The 24,301-nt window shown below is 38.3% G+C and overlaps 2 protein-coding genes and 1 long non-coding RNA gene across 4 annotated transcripts; 1 reads left to right on the forward strand and 2 right to left on the reverse strand.

Moving 5' to 3' along the window:
• The first annotated feature begins 5,402 nt into the window (after window positions 1–5,402).
• LOC121051281 lies at window positions 5,403–6,530 on the forward strand. Its single transcript, XM_040513474.1, has 3 exons — window positions 5,403–5,413; window positions 5,498–6,068; window positions 6,297–6,530. Exons 1-3 carry the CDS (start codon window positions 5,403–5,405, stop codon window positions 6,528–6,530), a joined length of 816 nt encoding a protein of 271 aa, XP_040369408.1.
• A 4,549-nt stretch (window positions 6,531–11,079) lies between these two features.
• LOC121051417 lies at window positions 11,080–12,604 on the reverse strand. Its single transcript, XR_005805655.1, has 2 exons — window positions 12,162–12,604; window positions 11,080–11,829 (listed from the first exon to the last, which is right to left on the reverse strand). It is a non-coding gene; the product is annotated as an uncharacterized LOC121051417 (long non-coding RNA).
• A 2,800-nt stretch (window positions 12,605–15,404) lies between these two features.
• On the reverse strand, window positions 15,405–16,695 carry LOC112184346. Of its 2 annotated transcripts, none has more exons than XM_024322606.2 (2): window positions 16,410–16,695; window positions 15,405–16,308 (listed from the first exon to the last, which is right to left on the reverse strand). In XM_024322606.2, the coding sequence occupies exon 2, from the start codon at window positions 16,288–16,290 to the stop codon at window positions 15,598–15,600; it is 693 nt and encodes a 230-aa protein (XP_024178374.1). In that variant the 5' UTR covers window positions 16,291–16,308; window positions 16,410–16,695; the 3' UTR covers window positions 15,405–15,597. The 2 variants fall into 2 exon arrangements, with proteins under 2 accessions (XP_024178374.1, XP_024178373.1); XM_024322605.2 differs by having other exon boundaries at window positions 15,407–16,318; window positions 16,410–16,694.
• Between the last annotated feature and the right edge of the window lie 7,606 nt (window positions 16,696–24,301).

The following is a 24,301-nucleotide window of genomic DNA, read 5'->3' on the forward strand; positions in this document are numbered from 1 at the left end:
TTGTTCCAGCCCAGTAAAGAAAGAAAGGAAGAAGGTGGCCCGGAAGAAGACAAAGGAAGAGAAAGAAAAAGGAGACGGGGCCCAGAAGAAGAAAAGAAGAAAAAAAAAAGAGAGAAAGAAGAAGGAGGCGGGCCCGGAGAAGAAAAGAGAAAAATAATGGAAGAGAGCCAAGCCCATGCGGCAGAAGGAGAAAGAAGAAGGAGGCGGGCCCGGAGGAGAAAGAAAGAAAGAAAAAAAGAGGGCCTGCAGCCCAGCTGGAAAAGAAGAAAAAAAAGGGGGAAAGAAAAAAAATAAAGAAGCCCACATTCAAGGTATTTTCTTTTATTTAATTCCTTTTGTTTCTGTAATTTCAATTTCTTTTTCTTTTTCTCGGGGACTTGCAACCTCCCTTCTTCTACCCCCCTTTCTTCTTCATAGGGGAGACCAAAAGCCGAACTGTGGGGGTTCGTGCTCACCCCAAGCTTAGAGCTTGTAGAGTCCTCTAAACTTAGAGTTTGTTGAGAAGTTATGATTGACCACTTACATCGTTGTTTCGATCTAATCCAATATTTATTGGAATCGAATTTCTTGGAAGCAACTACGCTTGGAAATTCCTAATTTCTTAGAAGCGATTACGCTCAGAAATTTAATATGTTTTCGTGGTAGCCTATTTCGCTCCGAAACTAACCCTAATTTCTTGTTCCTTTTCAGGATGAGTAACCTGAACAAATTGGACTTTGCTCCATTGGGAACAACTGGCTCTGGATATCACAGGTGGTTTCGTGATACTCGCCAGCATCTCAAGGCTGATAGAATCCTGGATATGATTCTCGAGCCTAGCCAGGACGTGCTAACTGTTGAGCAAGCTCAAGTTTTGGAAGCAAATAGAGCAGCCTTAGAGGCAAATAAGGCGAAAGCCATCATCCTGATGACTCGTCATATGGATGATTCGCTCCAGTACGAGTATATGAACGAAGAAGACCCCAGAAGGCTGTGGGTTTCACTCGAAGAAAGATTTGGCAACGTCCGTGACTCCTTGCTTCCTGACGTAGAAGTGAGATGGCATAGCCTCCGCTTCTATGATTTCAAGTCAGTTCTTGACTATAACTCGGAAGCACTTTGCATTAAATCCTTAATGGAATTCTGTGGTAAAGAGATCACAGATGCGATGTTGATTGAGAAGACTCTCTCTACCTTCCCCGTCTCTGCATTAATGGTTGCTAAGAACTATCGAATCGATGTAAATGCAAGACGGATCACAAGGTTTTATGAGCTCATTGGAGCTATAAATGTCGCTGAAAAGCATGACAATATCCTTGTGAAGAACTATAATTCGAGATTCGTGGAAACAGAGCATATTTCGGAATCCAATTATAGTCGCACCTCTAAGAGAGGGCGCCAAGAGCGAAACCCTAATCTTAGGGATACTTCTGGAGATTCTGGTCCATATAATCGCTCTACTTGGGAAGGTAACTGCCAAAATAGGCGAACACGGAACCGAAGAGGTAAACGTGGAAAGAGAGAGGGAGGCAACGCCTCTGGCCATGTTGGTGGCACCACTAACATTAGGAGCCATCTAAAGGACGCTTTCAAAGCGCCTCAATCAATGGAGTCTGAGAGAAGAGATGTATGTTCTTGATGTGGAGTATCCAATTATTGGGCACACATTTGTAGAGCTCGTGAAGAAATTGTCACCGCCTACAAAGCATATTGTGAAGCAAGAGAAGCTCACTATGTGGAACAAGAAGATCAAGAAGATGATCTAGAGTGAAGGGTTGAAGACTACAAATCTGGCTGGGATTAATAGATCGCCAATTCTGTCTAAGTCTTTATTTTCAAGAGATGTAGGCGATTGCCACATTACTTTTATTGGATCAGATTTTCTTTGATCATAGAAACAATGATGTACTCCGTTGGCATGTGAATAAAATTTCGAGTTCTTTTCATTATGACTCAATTTTGATTCTGAGCATATTACTTTGTGACTACGATGGCTGGGCCATCAATATTAATTCAAGGACATGGAATAGCCCAAGTTCCACTTGCCAAATGGCACCTTGATTACAGTTGTCACAGAAACTCTCTACGCTCTTAGGGCAAATAATACCCTATGAATAGCCAACGAATTCCATGCGAAAATGCATGTAGAGAACGGAAATGAGTTACTTTGCATTACCTCTAATGATTGCGAACAAAGACGCATCTTAGAGAAGTTTATGTGTCTCTCTAGTGGACTTTATGTCACTATTCGTGCTATTAAATTCAATAAAGTTTTGAGCGAAGATCTCTTGGATTTAGACACATATTGGCTTTGTCACGATAGGATAGATCATCCTAGTCATGATATGATGATCCGTCTACAAAAGACTTCACATGGACATCATTTCTTTTGAGCAAAATGAAGCAAGATGCCGCCATAAAAGGCCCCAACCATGGGCATAACGCCATGGTTGTTCCTCCTTGTGGCCATGACACCATACATGCTTATCAACACCATGAACAATCGGATGGAGTAGCAGATTGGAGAAATTCGTGGGTTGTTGGGAGAGAGAAACAACCACAACAACAACGATCGGAATAGAGGCAGGGAAGGAGGCCAGCGAGTTAGGGCTACACGTAGAGAGGTAGTTGTTCATACTTCAGAATCTGAGTCTGAAGAAGAGATCATGCAAGATGAACCTCAAGGACAAGCTGACCAAGATTACAAAGTCAAAGCCGAAATTCCTTTCTTTTCGGGCAACTTGGGTGTAGAAGATTATCTAGATTGGCAGCTTCAGGTGGACAGGTTCTTTGAGATTATGGAAGTTCCTGAACACAAGCAGGTTAAGTATGTTGCATGGAGATTGAAGAGTACTGCTGCAGTTTGGTGGGATAAATTGCAGAACACTCGAAAGAAGCAGAGGAAGCAGGGTGTTAAAATATGGCGAAGAATGAAGCAGTTGATGATGGAGAGGTTCTTGCCGGACGATTATGAGCAGATTTTGTATAGGTTGTATATTGAATGTGTCCAGGGAACTAGGACAGTGGCTGATTACACCGCTGAGTTCTTACGCTACTCCGAGCATAATGAATTAGGAGAAACTGAGGGGCAGAAGGTGGCTCGATATGTCAGTGGGCTGAAGCCTTCCATTCAGGAGAAAATCGGGTTGCAAACTGTTCATACTATGGCAGAAGCTTCAAACCTAGCATTGAAGGCAGAGTTGTTAGAGAAGCCTTCACGAGCTTCTTCTTTCCAGAGATATAACTACCAAAGGAGATCTGATTTAGTAAACGCCTCAACTGACAAGGGTAAACCCACACTGCAGAAAACAGAAGGTGCTTTTAGGGCTTCTAATCCTCCTTTTAAAGGGGCTGGCAGTTCCAGTGGTGCTCAAAACAGGGCCCCGAACCAGCGGTTTAATAATCCCTATGCTAGGCCTACAACAGAAGTTTGTTATCAATGCAACAAGCCTGGTCATAGATCTAATGTATGCCCTGAGAGGAGAACTGCCCTTATAGGCGATTATGATGAGGAAGAAGAAGAAGTTGGAAGAGATGGCGATTATGATGGGGCTGAGTTTGCGGAGGAGGAATCTCCTGAGAAGGTTAATATTGTGTTGCAGCGGGTTCTACTATGTCCTAAAGAAGAGGGGCAGCGGCGCAATATTTTCAGGTCACTTTGTTCCATTAATAACAAAGTGTGCAATTTAATTGTGGATAATGGAAGCTGCGAAAACTTTGTAGCCAAGAAACTGGTGGAGTATTTGTAGTTACCTACGCAGCCTCATGAGACACCTTATTCCCTCGGGTGGGTCAAGAAAGGTCCACAAGTTCGAGTTGTGGAGTCCTGCAAAGTACCGGTATCCATTGGTAAGCATTATAAAGATGAGGTTTTGTGCGACATTATTGATATGGATGTTTGTCATATTTTGTTTGGACGACCTTGGAAATATGATGTGGATGTGACTTATAAAGGCAGGGATAATGTGATGTTATTTATGTGGAATAACCATAAAATTGCTATGGCTCCTGTGTGTCAATTTGAGAAATCTGATGTGAAGAAAGGGGAGAGTTTCCTGACCTTGTCTAGCAGTGAATTTGAGATGGAGAGGGCCTCTAAAGAATCTGAGGTTTTCTGTCCAGTGGTGATAAAGGGATTGTTGTCTGCAGAAAAGGAAGAAGTGGTGATCCCCAAGGAAGTTCAGGACATGTTGGGGGAATTTGAAGAGCTGATCTAGGATGAGTTACCCAACAAGCTGCCACCTATGAGAGACATTCAACATCAGATTGATTTGGTGCCTGGAGCTAGCTTGCCCAATCTGCCACATTACCACATGAGTCCCAAGGAGAATGAGATTTTGAGAGAGCAGATTGAAGACTTGTTGAAAAGGGGGTTCATTCGAGAGAGTATGAGTCCTTGTGCAGTTCCAGTCCTCCTTGTTCCTAAGAAGGGCAATCAATGGCGGATGTGTGTTGATAGCAGGGCCATTAATAAGATAACTGTGAAGTACAGGTTCCCTATTCCTCGTTTGGAAGACATGCTTGATGAGCTAGAGGGTTCCAAAGTGTTTACCAAGATAGACCTTCGAAGTGGATATCACCAGATTCGAATCAAGCCAGGAGATGAATGGAAGACAGCTTTTAAGAGCAAGGATGGCTTGTACGAGTGGATGGTTATGCCATTCGGATTGATTAATGCACCCAGCACTTTTATGAGGCTTATGAACCAGGTTCTTCGCCCTTTTATAGGCTTCTTTGTAGTAGTGTATTTTGATGATATACTGATATATAGCAGGACCAAAGAAGAACATCTGGTGCACTTGAAGCAGGTTTTGGGAGCTTTACAGGAGAATAAACTGTACATCAACCTAAAAAAATGTACATTCTACACCAGCAAGCTCTTATTTCTGGGATTTGTGGTTGGAGAAGAAGGCATTTAGGTTGATGAAGAGAAGGTACGAGCTATAAGAGAATGGCTAGCTCCAAAAACAGCTTCTGAGGTGCGGAGCTTTCATGGTTTAGCTACCTTCTACAGGAGGTTTGTGAAGAACTTCAATACCATTACTGCCCCTATTACTTAATGTTTGAAGAAAGGCAAATTCCAGTGGGGAGAGGAACAAGAGAAGAGTTTTGCCTTGATCAAGGAGAAGCTTTGTACTGCACCAGTTCTCGCTCTTCCTAATTTTGATAAGGTTTTTTAGGTTGAATGTGATGCTAGTGGTGTGGGAGTAGGTGCTGTATTGTCACAAGAGAAGAGACCAGTAGCATTCTTTAGTGAAAAGCTGAGTGAAGCTCGCCAGAAGTGGAGTACTTATGATCAAGAATTTTATGCAGTGTTCCGAGCATTGAGGCAATGGGAGCACTACCTGATTCAGAGAGAATTTGTACTGTTCACGGATCATCAAGCCTTGAAGTACCTTAATAGTTAGAAAACTGTGAATAAAATGCATGCAAGGTGGGTGAGTTTTCTGCAGAAATTTCCTTTTGTGATTCAACATAAATCTGGTACTCTTAATAGGGTGGCAGATGCTTTGAGTAGGAGGGCTTCCTTGCTGGTCACCTTAGCTCAGGAGATTGTGGGATTTGAGCTCTTGAAGGAGTTGTATGAGGAAGATACTGATTTTAAGGAGATCTGGACCAAGTGCAGCAGCAATAATGCAGTTGCAGATTTTTATGTGAATGAAGGATATTTATTCAAAGGCAATCATCTATCTATCCCTAGTTCTTCATTGCGAGAAAAACTGATTAGAGATCTGCATGGAGGGGGTTTGAGTGGGCACTTAGGCCGAGACAAAACTATTGCTAGCCTTGAGGAGAGGTATTTCTGGCCACAGTTGAAAAAGGATGCAGGAACTATCGTGAGGAAGTGCTACACCTGCCAGGTTTCTAAGGGTCAGTCCCAAAACACAGGACTTTATCTTCCTTTACCTGTTCCTGATGATATTTGGCAGGATCTTGCTATGGATTTTGTGCTGGGATTACCCCGTACCCAAAGAGGTGTGGATTCTGTGTTTGTGGTAGTTGACAGGTTCTCTAAGATGGCGCACTTTATAGCTTGTAAGAAAACTGCTGATGCGTCCAATATAGCCAAACTATTTTTCAGGGAGGTGGTTCGTTTGCATGGAGTGCCCAAGTCCATCACCTCTGATAGAGACACGAAATTCCTTAGTCACTTTTGGCTTACGTTGTGGATAATGTTTGGAACAACCTTGAACCGTAGCAGCACAGCTCATCCTCAAACTGATGGACAGACAGAGGTTACTAATAGAACTTTGGGTAACATGGTTCGGAGTGTTTGTGGAGATAGGCCCAAACAATGGGATTATGCTTTGCCACAGGTGGAGTTTGCTTATAACAGTGCGGTGCATAGTGCAACAGGGAAGTCCCCATTCTCCTTAGTTTATACTGCTGTTCCTCGACATGTGGTGGATTTGGTAAAGCTTCCTAAAGTTCCTGGTGTTAGTGTTGCTGCTGAAAGCATGGCCAAGGATGTGCAGTTTGTTAGAGAATCAGTTAAGGCCAAGTTGGAACAAACTAATGCAAAGTATAAAGCTGCAGCTGACAAGCATTGACGAGTTAAAGTGTTCCAGGAGGGTGATGACGTGATGGTGTTCCTGAGGAAGGAGCGATTTCCTGTTGGTACCTATAACAAGTTGAAGCCCATAAAATATGGCCCTTTTAAGGTGGTGAAGAAGATCAATGATAATGCTTATGTTGTTGCACTTCCAGATTCAATGGGCATTTCTAACACTTTCAATGTTGCTGACCTGCATGAGTTCCGTGAATATGAGGCTCTTTATCCTGAAGAGAACTCGGGGTCGAGTTCTTCGGAGGTGGAGGAGACTGATGCAGAACAGATGGCAGTCCAATTTGAAGAACAATTGGATCGTGCTAAATGTGGAAAACGAAAAGTGACTAGTAGACGTGAAATGGGCTTCCGGAGTCCGATTGGGATGCACCTTACCTTTCCGGAAAGGGAATCGCGCCAGAAATCAAACTCGTGGCTATGCCACGAACTGTGACCTTTTTCGGGATTTCGGGGTCGTTTAGGGCCTCAAAACTGCATTTTTCTATTTTTCGACGTTTTGGTTTTTCTAGTTATTTTCGGGTTGTTTTTGTTTTTACCCATGGGCTTTAGGGTTTCATTGTTAGTCGCCCTAGGGTTTATTTTCTTATAAATAAGCCGCCTTATGGCTGCATAATGGATATTTTATCATCTTTTATCAATAAAATTGAGATTATTCTCTTTTATCTCTGGTGGACTCCAGAATCCTTTGCTTAGGTTTATTGCTGGTAAACCTAGTTATCAATCCGTCTGCGTCATACAATCTGTGAGATCACTTCAGATGGTGTACTGATAGGAGCATTTTAATGTGGTATTTTAATAGTTAATTCCTCACATTTTGCTTAGTTAATTCCTTAACGAATCGATTTTTAACTCAATTTCTATTTTCTTAGGTACATTGGAGTAAATGATGGTGAAATGAGCATTATGTCCACACTTACCTACAAATGGTGGAGATAAAATTGAAGTAAATGAGTAGGAAATCCATCATCATCATCACCCAAAAATATTCCATGTTTTAGGGTGTAATCATCATGTTTTCTCCATCATTTCTCACACTAATCCACCATCATCATCACCCAAAAACATTCCATGTTTTAGGGTGTAATCATCATGTTTTCTCCATCATTACTCACACTAACATACTCCACTTTCATTATTTTTCTTCCACTCATCATTTCACTCTTCTTTTTCTTCCCTATATAAACACCTTCTCCTCTCATTCCAAAATACATTCCTTCATCCATCTCATCTTCTTTGTCTCTCCATTTCCTTTCCATTTTTCTCTCCATTCTCTAGTTCTTAGTTTTGCATTTTCAAGTAAAGAGAAGAAGAAGAAGCCGTGAGGACATAGCCTCCATCGTCCACCTTGAAGACTTGCTTCCAAGATTCAAGATTCCAACGTTCAAGCTCTCCATCTCCATCTCCCCTCACGGTGTAATTCATTCTTTTTCCTTGTAATGATTTTTTTGGTTTCCTTGTTTGATTTCGTATGAACTTGTTTCTAGTTAACAATAATGTTTAGGGTAAAGTTTAAACCCAACTTCTATGTTTAAATAAAGTTTTCGAATTCCATAATTGTGATTCTAAGTTACTTATGTGAGTTTGTTCGATTGAATTTGCTTGATAGAAAACTTTTATATGTTTATCTTATTTGGGTCGACACTTATAGGATTTGCATGTAATTGGTGCTAGGTTTAAGAACATGAAATCGACTTTTCGTTTTGTGTAAACTTGAATCAAAGTAGTAAAGGTTTTGGACAAAAATCGAATTCAATTGAAGAGGATTGCAATTAGGTGAACTTATTCATACTAAGTTGTACACTTGAGTTGATAGCCTTTCTCTATGTGTAATGCGTTAAACATGACATGATTGACTAGCTTTCTAGGGTTTGATTGCATGTTTAATAGGATTAATCTAGGTGCTTTCGCTTAGGTTAATTAGCATTGAAAAGTAAAAAATGGGAATTCATTTGCTTTCGAATGTTTCACATGATCAACTCCTTTCACATGACTTGGAAGAACAATTACAGGGTTTGAATCGAATTTGATTACATGGAATTGATTTTGATCTTTGTTCCTTGCGTTCCACCCTTGTATATATGTTTTTACGTTTTCTTTGTTTTATTTATTTTAATTTTAATTTTAAGAATCCTAATCCCCCCCTTATTTGTGTTTACTTGTATATATTTATTCTTTATTTTATTTTTGTAAATAATACTTTATTATTTTAATTCTTTATTTGTTTATACAATTGTATATATTTATATTCTTTATTTTATTTTTGTAAATAATACTTTTCTTTATTTGTTTCACAATTACAGGTGTACCCTCAATCCCCGGAATAGAACGATCCCTACTTACTTATACTACTAACGACATTTCAGGGTTAAATTGTGCGCTTCCCAAGAGCGCATCATGTACAACACAAGCTTTTGCAACCAATGTAAGGGTATTGTGTAAACCATAATACCATATGGATCGAATTCTGGTAGTATAAAAGATATCTTCCCCAAATCAAAAATATCCGGACCACATCTTAGACCACGTACTGAATTTGATAGAAACAAGCTGGGAATCCCATCACTACCTTGGGCATCGAGTCCTCCAGTATTAGATACCTTTTGTCACCTCCATCTTGTCAATGTATGTGATCGGGTGGTCTTTCAAATAGCTACCAGTACCACACAACTAAGTATAAAGGTTTGGAATACTTTTGTGTCCCAAGTCCTGACATAATTTTGTGTTTCTGGAGAAAAGATGTTTAATGTAATTCATTGCAAAGGTTTTTGATATCAATCATCTGCCCCTCAGTTTGATCTCTTCTCCTTTTAATAATAGTCATACCTTTCTCCCTGTAGTGACCATTTCAATCTGGACTTTAATTTGATGCCTAAAGGTAGCTTTCTGATCCAAAATCTGAGAGAGAAAAGCGTTAGGATCTTCAAGAGAGCCTTCTGAATTCCTCCAAGTCTAACAAGAAACTTACCTCTTATTTCTGCTTAAGCCATGGGTTTAGATAGCGATCGATTACCTTCTGGATACTACAGCTAGTCTCAGTAACATTCCCAAAGTCTTCATACCACAAGTCTTCAAATCTAAAAGGTCTCAGTTGAGGCTTCTAATTACATTCAAAATTCTAGCAAGTTATAATAGGGCAGTGACCTGACTTTGTTCTGGATGAGTCTAAATTGCCTATGTTCTTGCTGACCATCTCTACTCATAGTTATTGATTATCAAGAATTTGTTCCTCCAAGTGAACTTTTACCCATCTCTAGTAAAAAATTTCGCTGGATGTTATATTTATGCATTTCGATTCTGAGTCCATCTAATCTTCTCACTTGAAACTCAGTCTCACTAGAAAATTGCTCTACTCATTCAACATGTCATAAGTAAACTTGTTGTGACTGTGTTCGAGCGAATTCCTGGGCTTTCTGTTTTTCTTTGAATCAGGGACTTGTTTGCTTTCTTGTGAGATTTCTCAGGAGTGAATGGGGATTAAACAGTGGGAGTCCAATTCCCACTTTATGATAGCTAGAGACCTAGAGTGCAACCATAGAAAAGTCAAATGGAGACATTCACACCTGATAGAGTCCAGACATCATCACTCAAATATAGAGAGAAAAACATGATGTTTCCAACAATAGACAATATTGGCAGGAAGAAAGTGCAGAATATCCTTCTTAGAGCTAGTAACTTATTGAGTGAATGGAAATCCTGGATTTGGAAAAGAAGAAATTCAAATTTCTCTTTCACCATCACAGTGATTTGCTAGTCTGGAAAAAAATTGGGCACACCTGTTATGTTGGTGGGTGCTTTTGACTTGGAAACAACAGCATTCCAGTTGGATAATTGAATGGCGTATGTGTATGTGGCTTGTTTTCCTCTTTTTTTTTTTTTTGGTTTCCAGAATCAATAGACACAAAGTGTGTGTTACCTTCCTAGTATTGAAATATTGAATAATTGGATGCCAACAATATATCACATGAACCAACATTTCATGCTTAATAGAGTTTAGAAGGTGAACTGGTTATGTTGGATTTCATTTCCTAGTGTACGAGTCATTAGGGTTATGCATTTTCCGTTTAAGTCTCTAACACAATCATTTGCAATAGGAGATGAGCCAAGCAGCTAGAGACATTTCCCAAGTTGAAGCCACTACTTCCACAAAGCAAATGGTTTGCTTTGACGAGGATGGTGATCGAGGCAACGGTAAGTTCTCACTCAAATGACTGGAATCCAATTACTTAATCAATCTTTTGGATGACTTACTGCTTACTGGATTAGTTGTATATTGGTCGATTGGAATAGACCGATGACTGTAGCTAAGGGATTGGGATGCAGCTATCAACAAATTCAATTTTATTGAGGCTTAGAAACAAGGCAGGATTTTAACAGCCCGCTTATAATACCCTGCTAATACTTTTACTAGTGATGCTCATCCTGGAACCATCAACTTTCAATAAACTTGGCCATGAGTAGGAGCAGGGGCGGATCCAGGATTCCACCTTCGGTAGGGCTTGGATTTCTTAACAAAGTGAAGGAAAAAAAAATAGTAGAGAATCTCGACGGTGCGAGAGAATTTTATTAATTGAAAAAATGATACACCTAGTCAGGGGGGACATAATGAGCCTTACCCCTCTAATGCATATACAAAATTAAAAAACAAACTCAATAATCAAATAAACGTGCAATGCAATATAATACAAGAGCATAACCTAACTAAATCTAACTCTACGAGTACATGAAGCTTCAAACTCTTTTATCACCTCATCATTGTCAATAGATTCAGCATACTCTTTCTCAATGTGAAGGACCATACAATCACCAAGAAACTCATCTTCCATTTTGTTTCTGAGTTTATTTTTAACAATGTTTATAGCTGAAAATGCTCTTTCAATGGTTGCCGTAGAAACAGGAATGGTCAAAATCAAACAAATCAATCTATGAAGCATAGGGAAAAATCAAGTAATCAACATCAACTCAACAATTCGTAATCAACATCAACTCATCAATTCGTTTCTGCAATTATATCATTTCTGCAAATCTGCAATTTTTGCAATTATACCAAATCTGCAATTTCTGCAATTATATCATTTCTGCAAATCTGGGAATTTCTGCAAATCTGCAATTTAGCAATTATATAACTACCCAATCACTCAATCAGTATCATTACCTTTATTAAAATCAAGTAATCAACATCAACTCATCAATTCGTTTGTGCAATTATATCATTTCTGCAAATCTGCAATTTCTGCAATTTCTGCAATTATATCATTTCTGCAAATCTGGGAATTTCTGCAAATCTGCAATTTAGCAATTATACCATCAACATCAGTATTCAGTAAGACAGTAGCACCAAGTCACCAACCGAAATCGAAACCATTGGCCATTACCCATAACCCATCCCATTTCAATTTTCAATTTTCAAGTTTTCAACTATAAACCTTAAAAACCAACAAGAACTCAGAACTGATATAGACATATAGATTAAATGGAAGACAAGAAAATGAAGAAATCAAGAATCACAACTTCACAGTTCACAAGATCAATCATCAAATCATTCAAAATTTCAAATGGAAATCAGAACTTCAGAAAATCAGAAATCAGAACTAGGGAGAGAAGAATGGTGAGGTACCACGGTCCACGGAGTGACGGAGACAACCAGAGGGGTTGCTGGTGGAGTGGTGGGCTGGAGGCGCCGTGGCGGTGCCGCGGTGGGGATCTCGGAGCCTCGGAGACCGGATTACCGGAGATGGGTTGCTCAGTTGCTGGTTCCAGGCTTCCAGCCTTGCACTTTTGCAGATCGCCGGGTGACCCGGGTCGCTGAGTGAGTCAGATTGCTCTGCCGCCTCTGCGCCTCTGTGCTCCAGCGGCCAGCCTCCAAGAGTCCGAGAGTCCAAGTCGGCAAGACGGCAAGTCGCGGCTGTAGCCTGTAGGGCTTGAAACGAGATGACTGGTACAAAAAAAAAAAAAAACATATGTATATACCTAATTTTTTTTTTGGGCCCAAAAAGTCCGGTAGGGCTTGAGCCCTACCAAGCCTGTGGTTGGATCCGCCCCTGAGTAGGAGAATCCCATGCAAGATGAACCTGAGGTTTAAGATGCTTGAATCATGTAGGCAAATATGTATGCTAAAAATGTATCACTTCCAGAGGTGCTGATAAAAGAAACTAAACAGAGTATACCACTCAATACCATTAAGTCCCACCAGTTAGCATGGAGATTAGCAAGGAGCCAAGCCTTAGGGTTTATATTCCAATCAATTCAAGGTAAGGTACTTGGTGAGAAGTCCTCCCTTATATGTTAATCATATCCAAGATAGCCTTCAGTTCAGAAGGGCTATTCAATTTCCAGATGAAACTCCAGCAAGAATCAGGTCAATCCTCCCCCTGAAAGAAGAGACGTATAGGTTGCTTTCATAGTGAACTCTATTGGAGTAATCATAGTATATCAAAATCCCACCAGTATTTTTTAAAGTAGTCTGCAACTTTAGTGTCAATTAATCTCTCATCATGCCCATCAAAAATATTCATCAGAGGTGTCCTTGAAAACCTAGTATCAGTCCAACAGGTAACATGCCTCACATTTCCTGTTTCACCAAACCAATTCTTGCTTAAAAAGCTCAGCCCCATGCATCATACCCCTACAAATTATGACCAGTCAGACTTGATCCTGAAATTATTGCTCAATGCAGCTAGACTCACTCCATATATATAGTTGTTGATACATTTTGGCTTAAAGGCCCTTACCGTTTTGGTGGAGTCTGCAGCTGTTTCTGGCAAGAAAGGCTTGGTTCATTGAGTAACACTGTCTATGACCGAGTCACCTTTGGACTTAAGTTTGCAAACCAAGCTTCATTGGCATATATTGGCATAAATGTACGTACTTTACATTTTTCTATTGCTAGTTGTGTTATTTTCTATTCTACAAGTGAAGTGAGAGTTGACACTTTGGGTTGAGAAGGAATTTGAGTGATCTTGAAGTTGGGGAGCTTATGTCTTTATTAGCTCAGTTGGATATAGTTAAGTTTGTTTCATCTAGACCAGACAACAGACAATTGCTGGAGTCAACAGGGTAATCTCTTATACATCATACTGTAGGCATTTGATGGATGATCCGTCCATGCCTCGGTTCATTTCCTCATCTGTAATATGAAAAGCTAAAGTTTCTCCTATGGTAAGGGGATTATTGCATTTTGAAAGATCAGTACCCTATGACATGGATGAGAGGAAAACACCTGCTGTTTATCTTTCCCTAATAGTTGGTAATGTGTAAAGACGGTTCTGAGAGTGAGAACCAATTTTTACAATGTCCAGTTGCATTAAATCTATAAAAAAGAAAAGGGTTTTTAGTGAGTCTAATCTGAGTTCAGCTAGACAATGTGGCCTAACTGGCCTTTTTAATTTAAAGATACATGTATTTTGGAGGGAGATATAAGGGATGGGAGCTGGGAATATGTGCTGTAATTTCTGTACTGTGGGTCATTTGAATGGAGAACGAAGAAAATTTGATGTGCAGGAGTGGGATTTTGTGGGAAAGGGTTCATTATAGGCTCAATGGGAATCTGTTATCCTAGGAGTTCCGACATAGTTCATTTCGTGCTATTATTTACATTTGGAATGCTGTTATGGTCCAAGCTATTTTGATCTTTACTGTTATATGTTTGACGTGTAGTCCTCTACAACCTACTAATGCCAAGTCTTTGTTTTGAATATTGTTAATCCTGATCGATGATGCTGGTGGAACTGAGAAATCCTAGTACATATCTATGAAAAACTTGTCAAAAGTGTCAAGGTAAACTGCACTTTTGAGGCAACAGTGGTACTGAAGTGCCTCTTCTACATCCAATTTGGGGTTGTACATGTCATTTTCCCTTCTTTTTTTCATGCCATAAGAAGCAAGATGGTTTCCAATGTTGAAGTTTACTTTTTTAAGCGAATGAGATCGGAAACTATGAAGCTGGTTGGCAGTTGTACTGTTGCATTTCTTAGATCATATATTTCTTTTAAGTTGGCTGTTTAGTGTTAATATTATTTCAAATGTCAGAATTTCCTTTGATCAATATAAAGCTGGTTGATGGTTGTATTGCTCCATTTTTAGTATTGTGTGTAGATTGAATCCTTTTTCGTAGCTTAAGAGTTTAGCTCTTAGATGATGACAAATGCCACAGGTTCTTAATCGGAAGAACATCAGTAAAGAACTAAAGATATCATTACAAGCTGAAGAGGCCAAAGCTAATGTGTGGGCAACCATATTGGCTGGACGAGGAACATGCTTGAATTTACATCAGCTGTTTTGATAAGAAGCAATCTGAGGTCTGGAATGAGATACACAAGAGTTGATTTGTGTTTTGTTGCATTTCTGATTTCTGGGTTTAGCTTGAAGCTGATGTTGTATCTCAATATACTTTTTTCTTCTTCTTTTTTAAGCAATTATTTTCTTGGACTTGAAGCCTCTTTTTACTGCTACAGTGCCTACTTTGTCTATCCACATTAGTTTCTTCACATCCCCCTTGGGGCATAAACTTCTGGTAACAAGATCACTGTATGACACAAAAATGCATTATTGCAGGTGAACCAGGATGCCTAAGCTGGTGATCAAGTTCCTTCGAAAAAAAATGCTGTTCGGTTACAAATGAGTTTCTTGAAATCCTTTTTGGTAAAGATCGAGTGGACTAATATCCATATTCCATAGTATGCAGCACAAGAATAGTCATCCTCAGTACCGAATTACTCGTTAGTCATATATAGAAATTATGTGGGTTTTCATTGATGAACGTGCAGTAACTGATGTTGAGGGATTGCAAATAATTCTTGAAAAGGGTACATCCTACATACACCAAATGACAAATCTATGCTGTGACTGCTTCCAATTAATTATTTTCATCATAGAAGGTAATGATACTACATTGTCTGATAGTGTAACAAGAAAGATTTTTTTGGTCGAAAATGAAGAAAATCTTGCAAGCCTGAAAATCAAAACCGAACCAGGCAGTGACAAACACACAAAACCAAGTGTTGAAAACATCAATAGATCTATATGCACAAAGTAAAAACTCACTAGCATAGACACTACAACCTAATGGAGCCAAGTCTTCGGGAGCCAAGTCTCCGGGAGCCAACTCTCTGCTTTGAATTGTTGATGCTGATCGATGGTGCTGGTGGGACGGAGAAATCTGAGTACATATCTAAGAAAAACTTGTCAACAATGTCAAGGTACACCGGACTTTTGAGGCGAGAGTAGTAGTGAAGTGCCTCTTCTACATCCAACACCTGCTCCACATCACCTGCATCCACCATTTCAAACTCCTTCATCCTTTTCGCTAAAACATTGCTCCCTCTATTACCATTCATGTTCTGGAATGATAACTGGTCCTTTCCTTTTCCAAGATCACGAGAGCCTCCACTAGACTTCTTATCCCTTAACAATCCCCCTTCTTGTTTGCTCTTCTTAGGACTTTGCTTTGGAAACATCATGAAGCTGTCACTACATGGATCCTCATCCTTGATTGTTTCTTTTGATGTACTATCTCTCTTCTTCACCTCATCTATAGTAGGCTCCCACTCATCATAATAATCAGTGTAAAACTCATCTCTTGGGTAATATTTCAGGTCACTCCCACAAAAGCAAGGATTCAAGGAAAGGGATTTGGGTAGTTTTTTGTATCCTCCACAGAAGAAGCTTTTGAGGTTTTGAAGAGTTTTGTCATAGAAGACCTTACTTTTGTGCATGGTTTCTTTTAGGACCATTTCTGCTCGGCTCATAGTATAACAAGGCTTCTACTGATATTTGCTTCAATGCAGAGATAAGCGGGTTAAGAAAGTTTCAAATTTCTCAAGCTTACATGGAGACATAGAAAATGGAATCTAAAGAGAAAACTTACTTCAAATTTTATGCTTCCACTCTCTCTTCTTTCTCACTCTCTCTCCCAAGCTAAGCATCTGGTTATATGATCACTAAGCAGGCATGGTTTTCTATGGCTTTGAAAAATTGAGGTTTCTGCAAGTTTTTGCTTCTGGTTGAATACTAAATAAGTTAACAATACTGATACATTCAAGTTATTCAAAAGACATGTAAAAGCAAATAACAAAGAATCTGGACCTTGGGTCCAATGATACCTAGGCTTTTTGTTTTTGACTACTTGTTCTATAAAGTGCGGAGGCATTCATTAAGATGCAAAGCTAAAGGTAATGTGATGTAATTTAATAGGTTAAAGGTAGTGTGGGTTGGTGATGAATATATATTCTAATTTGATTATTAATTGGTACTTTGTTACCTAAAATTTGATCCATATGTGGTCCATAAAGGCATAAACCAAACTTTTCTTTCTGCAAATTGCTAACGTATGTATAATATAGCATACCATTCTTGAAGTTCACAACGCCTCCTAGCTAGATCAAAAGTCAACCTTTTCTCATTAATCAAATTGATTGCATTATGTAACCCTTGAACCAATTAGCAAAATGATTTAGAAGAATAATTGGAATTGTGCCCATATCAATTAAAAGAAAGAAGTGCATGGTCCCCTTCTGTAAGGTAGACACCATGTTCTGCTGATATCAAGATAAGGTGCATTTTGGGTTTCTGGGCACTCAGGTCACTTTCTAACAGTTGCAATCTTTAAAATCAGACCTCCCTTCTACCTCATGCACTTTAAATCTCCATTGCAGTTTGCAGAGGTATGGTGAAGATGTTGGCCCTATTTAAAGAACTAGATGCACAAGAGATTGTGACTTCAGAATGCTAGTTAGGTTTGGTCATTAATGAACCAACTTTCCAGGCTGCAGTAGAGACAAAGCCAAGAGTTGAGCGTTTAGAAGCCTGAAAATACAATCAAGTCAATAAATAGTAGCTTGTTTTATAAGATTTATTGAGCATCGATTCATGCAACCTGTTCTAAGTCACAGCAACTTCCTCAATTTAACTAACAGCTGAGACCATATATTCCGTAATGTTTGCAGAACTGTCGGTGCAACCTCATATGAACTGATGCAACACCCCTATCGAATAGTACAAATTTGTGTGTTGGATGAAAAGTATAGTGCTGCATAGTCAATTATACCTATCCACTCTAGGAGAAATCCATATGAAGAAAATCGAATGAGAAATTGACTTAAAATGTAGATAAGAAACACTAATATACGCATATATATGAGGGTAGCTACATGGATCAATGCCTAACAATTTGGATCAGCACTCGCAGAACTGGATATTACCTTGTTCTTGATGTCGCTTATTACGAAATTGACCATGTTTATGTCGTCTATAATGAGGGATATCAAGAAAATCAGTAATGGTCAGAGACTCACAGAGGAATTATTGTTTGTACCTATTTTTGGTAAACCGGCCCGTAAATCAATTGGCCGATAGATGAGGAAAATATAGTGCTTTTATTGTTAATCCTCGATAAAATTTCATATTAATGAGATTTTATTAGATATTAACTTTTGGAGAAGAAATGAGAAGGGAAGGAAATAACGGCAATAATTATTCTTTGGAATAATTAATGCCGAGATTTTGTTGATTTTGAAGGCATTAGAGATAATATTGTATGTTTAAGAACAAATCAATATAATGGCACCGCAAGAAGAATGCAATTATGGTGGGATTAAGGAATTTATTACGCCTAATTGTATTTTTTTTCCTAAATGTTATGTTTGTAATAATATAAATAGGAGGCATTTAGCTCATTGTAAATGGTCCCCGACCAACACAACTCAAAATCAATACATCAAATTCTCTACAATATCAATCTTTCATTTTTTCTCTAGCCTACTTTAATTTTTATCTCTTTCTTTACCTTCTACACTTTATCTTTCCTGCAATTTACTCTTCAATCTCTTTAAATTTCATGCAATTTAATTAATTCGCATTTAGATCCTTGCTCTTTCACTTTTCACACTTTACTTTCTGCAACCTATATCAAAAAATCAAAAAGAGAAGCAACATCGGTGAAGACCCTGAAAGTCCTTGCAACAAAGGCAAGAGAACCTAGCTAGAGGCTGAGACGGTTCCTTCCTTAGCTCACAGTCACTTAAAAGAAGTCAGACCGAGCGCAAATCTTATCAAAACCTCGCTAGGCCAATTGGCCGCGAGTTGGCATGCACGCCTGCGTATCAAGAAAGACAATTGGACTTCAAATCCCTCGACCATTAATTTGGGCCAAGACGATTTTGAGGCAAACAAGTATACGTGCCATTTGGTCCAGCTAGATGACTTTCAAGTATCGTGGAAAGAATAAATCCTCATAACTTGTGTCCTCATTCGGTTAAATTTGAATAACCCGAGCGACTACTGTGAGAGTGCAAAACCTTGAAAAGTACTTCCCTTAATGTGTCAGTGCACATCCTGCTTCTGTAAATTAAATTAACTAGCTACTATGTCAAACTATTCGTATTGAAAATCTATGATAGAAGTCATAGGACCATTGGAAGATTCACATGGTGGTGAAGTTAAGGTTCTAATCTCAGACTAGATGAAAGGCTTGAGCCAAATTCACAGTCACATGATTTGATAAGTACCGGATTTAGACAAGCAATGAATCAGCCCGTACTAAAACCAGAAACATAATGAAATGACAATACATACTGTTGAATAGCTCTCAATTATATGTACCTTGTGACTTGTGAGGAAGGTGTTTCATATATAAGTTCACTAAGCTTTTGAGTCATGCATACTGAGTAACATGCATAGAAGTAACATTCTAAGTTAATCATGTAATGATTTTTTATATCCACTGGTCAGTGTGTGTCTCTGTGTGTGCTCGCACGCACCGAAAATCACAGAAGAAAAGTCTTGAAGGACAAAATAAAGAAGGCCCTTAATTTTGGCGCTACGAAGAGAAAGATTTCTCTTTTTAGTTGCTACACCTTTGTTGGATAGGAAATTGTTGAGGGTAAATGTGCATGCATTTCCCCTTATAGACGTCCCCAAAGTTCTGCAGTGGATGATGCATGTGATGACCTACCTAGTCCAAAATTCTTGCGTGAGTGAACTACCAGGTAAATTTAGAAGTGTCATGCATTTACAAACTTTAAGTGCCCATACAAGGATACAGCCACTATATATAAATGATTCACATGAAGCTCTCCATTCAATCTTGTTCTCCATCACCTCTCTTTTTATATATGCATCTATGTCTTTTCGTTTTTCCTCTCTTCTCTCATCAGTCTTCCTTCAATCACCATGCTTGGAAAGCCTCATTATCAGCTTCTCCAATCGGTAACTGAAGAGACGTTCACTAATTCATGGTCTATGGCCGCATGTGTGTAAATCCTCTGTTTAAGTGACAATTGGGTTGATGAGTACTTCTTTTTTCTTCTTGTTTTTCATTCCAGATTGGGTTGATGAGTACTTCTTTTTTCTTCTTTTTTTTCATTCCAGCCAGGGCAACATCTTTCTCATAGTAAGTATTGCCAATTGCTTATATTTTCTTCTCTCTGTTCAAAGGTATCGAATCAAACCGGCAAGCTCTTTCCATCTATGTTTACTTCATTCCATTTCATTCTATTGGTTTGTTAGACTAGGTGGTTGTGTAAAAGGTATTGAGAGAATGAGAGTGTGCATGGAAATGCTGGGATGGTTTCTGTGGTGTTATAAATTGAATCCTTGGCTTTGGATATCTGAGAACTTGATTGTGAAAATGATTTTTTTTTTTTTTTGGTTTATGTTTGTTTTGAATTTGTGACTTTTTTAATGTATTGGTGGTCATGATTTTCTGATTTGGTTTCTTTGCTATTTGAGATTTGTAGGGTTGCAGTTGGTGGTGGCTTCCATTGTCTGTGATGCACAAGATTGTCCGTGATCTCGTCTTTTTCGTCATCACAATTAGTTTATTATTTTCTTTAATTCAATTTGATTTTTTTATTTCTTTTCATCTGTTTCTCTTTTTTCGTTATGCATTTCTCACCAATTTTTCTTCTTATTATTTATTCCAACAAAAACAAATCTACTCTATACATTTTAGAAAAATTATAAACAAGGGACTACGGATAAAAAATTTTGGGAACTGAATACAACAAGCACGGGACATGTACCAGTTAGTCTAACTTGAGAATGGTACATCTCCCGTGCTTGTTGTATTCATGTTCCCAAAATTTCTCATCCGTATTCCCTTGTTTATAATTTTTCTAAAATGTTTTGAGTAGATTTTTTTTCTACTGGGATAATAGTTAAGAAAATTTGGTGAGAAGTGTATAACGGAAAAAGAGAAACAAATGAAAGAAATAGAAAAACAAAATGAAATGAAAGAAAATAATAAACAGATAGTTTGCCTGAAAAATACGAGATCGTGTACAATTTGTGGTGATACCTGTATAGTATCAAGCTTTTTTGGGTCTATTGGTGTTGTGTCGGTGGGCCAAAGCCCGTGGATAGTTCAACACGGTACAATTGCAGCTCTGTCTACCGATTTGGTAAATATGGTAGACAAACTTGTAACACTATCAAAGGAGTTCCCGCACTAATTGGGGAAGAAAATATAGTAAGGAGAATAAGGCAAAGATAATGAGTGCTGCCACAAGTGTAAATGGAGTTTGAAAATTGAACAACCAGGTGTATATAGAATGATTTGAAGACCGAGCAGGAAGTAAAGTTAGCATTTTTACTCGCAGCAGAAACTTTTGAACATAATATACATATTTTTGCCATGGTGGTTCAATTGTAGTTTATTCAGTTTGGTGAAAGTGCCACGCAGCATGCATGAAACTTATAAAGGCGTTGTCGATATGCATTTTATCGATAGTAATTTGGATTCAACAAAGAAAAACAGTTTGTCAGTCACAATTTCGCCCATGGTATGCATTTTTTGGATAGTAATTTGGATTCAACAAAGAAAAGCAGTTCCTCACAAGCAGTTAGTCTTTTTTTTTTTTTTTCCTGAGAATAAAACACGATAAGAATGGGCAAAGACTCTATTAACAATGCTTGTGGGGAAACTAAAATCAGACTGAGAATGTGTTGATCAAATCCTAATTCAAACCCACTTTCCCCTAAACCCTAATTTCGAACAAGCTATGCTATTCGTGTTTCATACTCAGGAAGAAAAAAAAAACAAACAAACCATGTTTAGGTAAAGGGTTTGTTGACAATACTTGCGAGGAAACCGAGATCAAATTGAGAAGGCGTTGATCAATTGAAGAAGACGTGAGAGGGTTGAGGAGGGGTGAGAAGAGGAGAAAAGAAAACAACGTCTGATAGACAAGACGTTGCCCTGATAATATCACAAAGAAAAAAAAAGGCTCAAGAAAGTAAAAAAGAAAAGAAAAAAAAATGAATTTTTGTAATTAAGAAAACATAGAAATATAAAAATAAAAATTATGCTTTAATGATATGGATACGCCACTCTAGGTGGTTCCCCAAAAGGTGGTTCACCTAGCATTACTCTATTTCAAAATGACAAATAAAGAAGGGTTTTCGTAGAGAATAGTTTTTGTGCGATCCTACATATGATGGACGCATGTCAATGAGCTAGATTGTTAGTCTTTGAATTACAATGTTTATCTTTAATTCTGATCTCTCAACATGTGATCCGTGAACGATAATGATGATGTTTTAATACTATAGTAATTTTTCGCATTGTACACGAATAAATAAACACTTATGTTCTTTTAAAAAAGAAAGAGACTTAAGACCATGTTTATGCTTCTCGAAAGAGAGTTCTCGACTTCGCCTCCTCTCTCTGCTGGCGGAGGCCGTTTACTTTCGATCTGGAAGGATTGTTTTGCCTCCTTCTATGGTCCAAACTGTGGTGGTGAAGATGGGCCTATCTGTCAAAACCTGCCTAATTTTCACTCTCAAGCTTCTGATGGAAGAAGTGATGTTGATTTGGTGTTTGACCGATTCTACAGAGGTGTGCTAGTGGGTGAAGCGAATGGCGGCGCTTGATGTCTGCAGTTGTCCTGGGCTATAACGTCTGGGTCGCGTTGGAGACCTGATGGATCTGTTCACATATGGAATTCGGATTGCAAGAGGTTGGGTTTTCCATTTGATGCTGGCACTCTTTGGTTTGGCTGGGATCGGTTGTTTTTGTTGGAGCACAACAGGACCAGTGCCGTTCTCGGTTCTCCTTCACTGGCAAAGGTGGATAACGAGCTGGAATTGGGTTTCGAATATGGTGGTGGGGTTTGTTACCTTCTGCTGGAATGGGATCTATTCCTGTTTGGGTTTCTTTCTGGTATGGGCGGTGGCCTCCATGAAGGTGCTATCAGTGTTGGTGGTAGTGCAAGCATCAAACTCCGGCGAGTGGTGTATGGCAACGGCGGCTTGACTGCAGTCTCATCTAGGGTTTGCCCTAGGTGTTTTGGTTGGGCCTGATATTGGGTTGCTAGAGTTTTGTTTTAGGCCCGGGTAGTTGTTTTGTCTTTAAATTTTAAGTTAGTTTTGGGCCTTCATTCTTTTGTGAATGATGGGTTTATTTTTTTCTTGTATTGAGTGGGAGAGATCACAAAGAAAAGAGAGATCTCGTCATCACTTTAATCTTCTTCGGGGCTCTACTTTTCTTTGTTTTGGGCTTAATCCTAAAATGTGAGTGTGCTAGGAGATTACTAGTTTGTTTGCTCTTTTATTAGGGGTAGATTTGTAGCAGTTTATACGGAATAGTTCTTTATGTCGACCCCATATGGATGGATTTTTTTTGTACTACTTGCTGAATTTCATAATGAGATGACCTCTTTCACTCAAAAAACAAAAAATTGTTAAATTTTTCATACTTTTGAAGCCAAAAATATTATACACATTAGATCATATATCATTTGAATAAAAATGAATATTTAAAATTAATTATTTAATAAAAATATTTTACCGGACTTATTAACAAATTATTTGATAAAATATTCAGATATTACACGTACATATTTTTCGCATACTATACAGATCTTTTTTAGTAACTATGTTCAATATTAATATTGTTAGTATAATAATTATTCTGATGATGACGGTTATGAGCGTCGTCCGTGGCAGACATTGACACGTACCACCAAGCTTGTATAGCAAAATGGACTTCCAAATCTAACCCTTGCCCTCTTTGTCGCTCCCCATTATAACCATCATCTACGTCCCATATTTGTTGGTCTTAATAAAACCAATAATCATTAATAATAATAACAGGTAGAGATTATTTCCTAAGGAACTTCAACAGATTCTCCATATCTTGATTTTTCTTCATTTTAGGAAAAATTTTGATCGTTTTGCTTCAATAGAATATCCCTAAAATAGAGATAGAGATGAGAGAGCAAACAAAATTTCCTATATTTATAGCAATTTGTAAAATTTTAGGGAAGAGTTTAGGAAAAAATTATGGAATCTGTAAAATAGATAATCTGTTAGAGTTGGAGCATAATTTTTTTTAGAGATTTTAACTTAAGAAATTTTAAATACACATCTCTAATTACTTAATGCACACCCTCAATAAAAAATCAAACTTCCATTTCTACCCCTCCTCATTAATAAATAAATGATAAACAAATAAAAATAAAAACAAAAATCAGTCCACAAAAATAAAATAAGAATTAAATGCTCTATATCAAAATATTAAGTAAAGATCCCGATTAAAAAATATATTAATTAAAGATATTCTTATAGGGTTAAATTTTCTCCTCGTTTGCATGATACAGTCGATCTCGCTTTAAGATCATAAGTGAAGGACGTCAATATCAGATGAAATAATTGTAATCCACATGAAGAATTAGCAGGCCACTAAATTAGTTGAAACATATTGAAAGAGGTTATAAAACCATCAAATATATCTTAGATACATGAATACATCATCATCAACTT

This window comes from Rosa chinensis, chromosome 2, assembly GCF_002994745.2.
Source record: "Rosa chinensis cultivar Old Blush chromosome 2, RchiOBHm-V2, whole genome shotgun sequence".
In the NCBI taxonomy this organism is placed as follows: Eukaryota; Viridiplantae; Streptophyta; class Magnoliopsida; order Rosales; family Rosaceae; genus Rosa; species Rosa chinensis.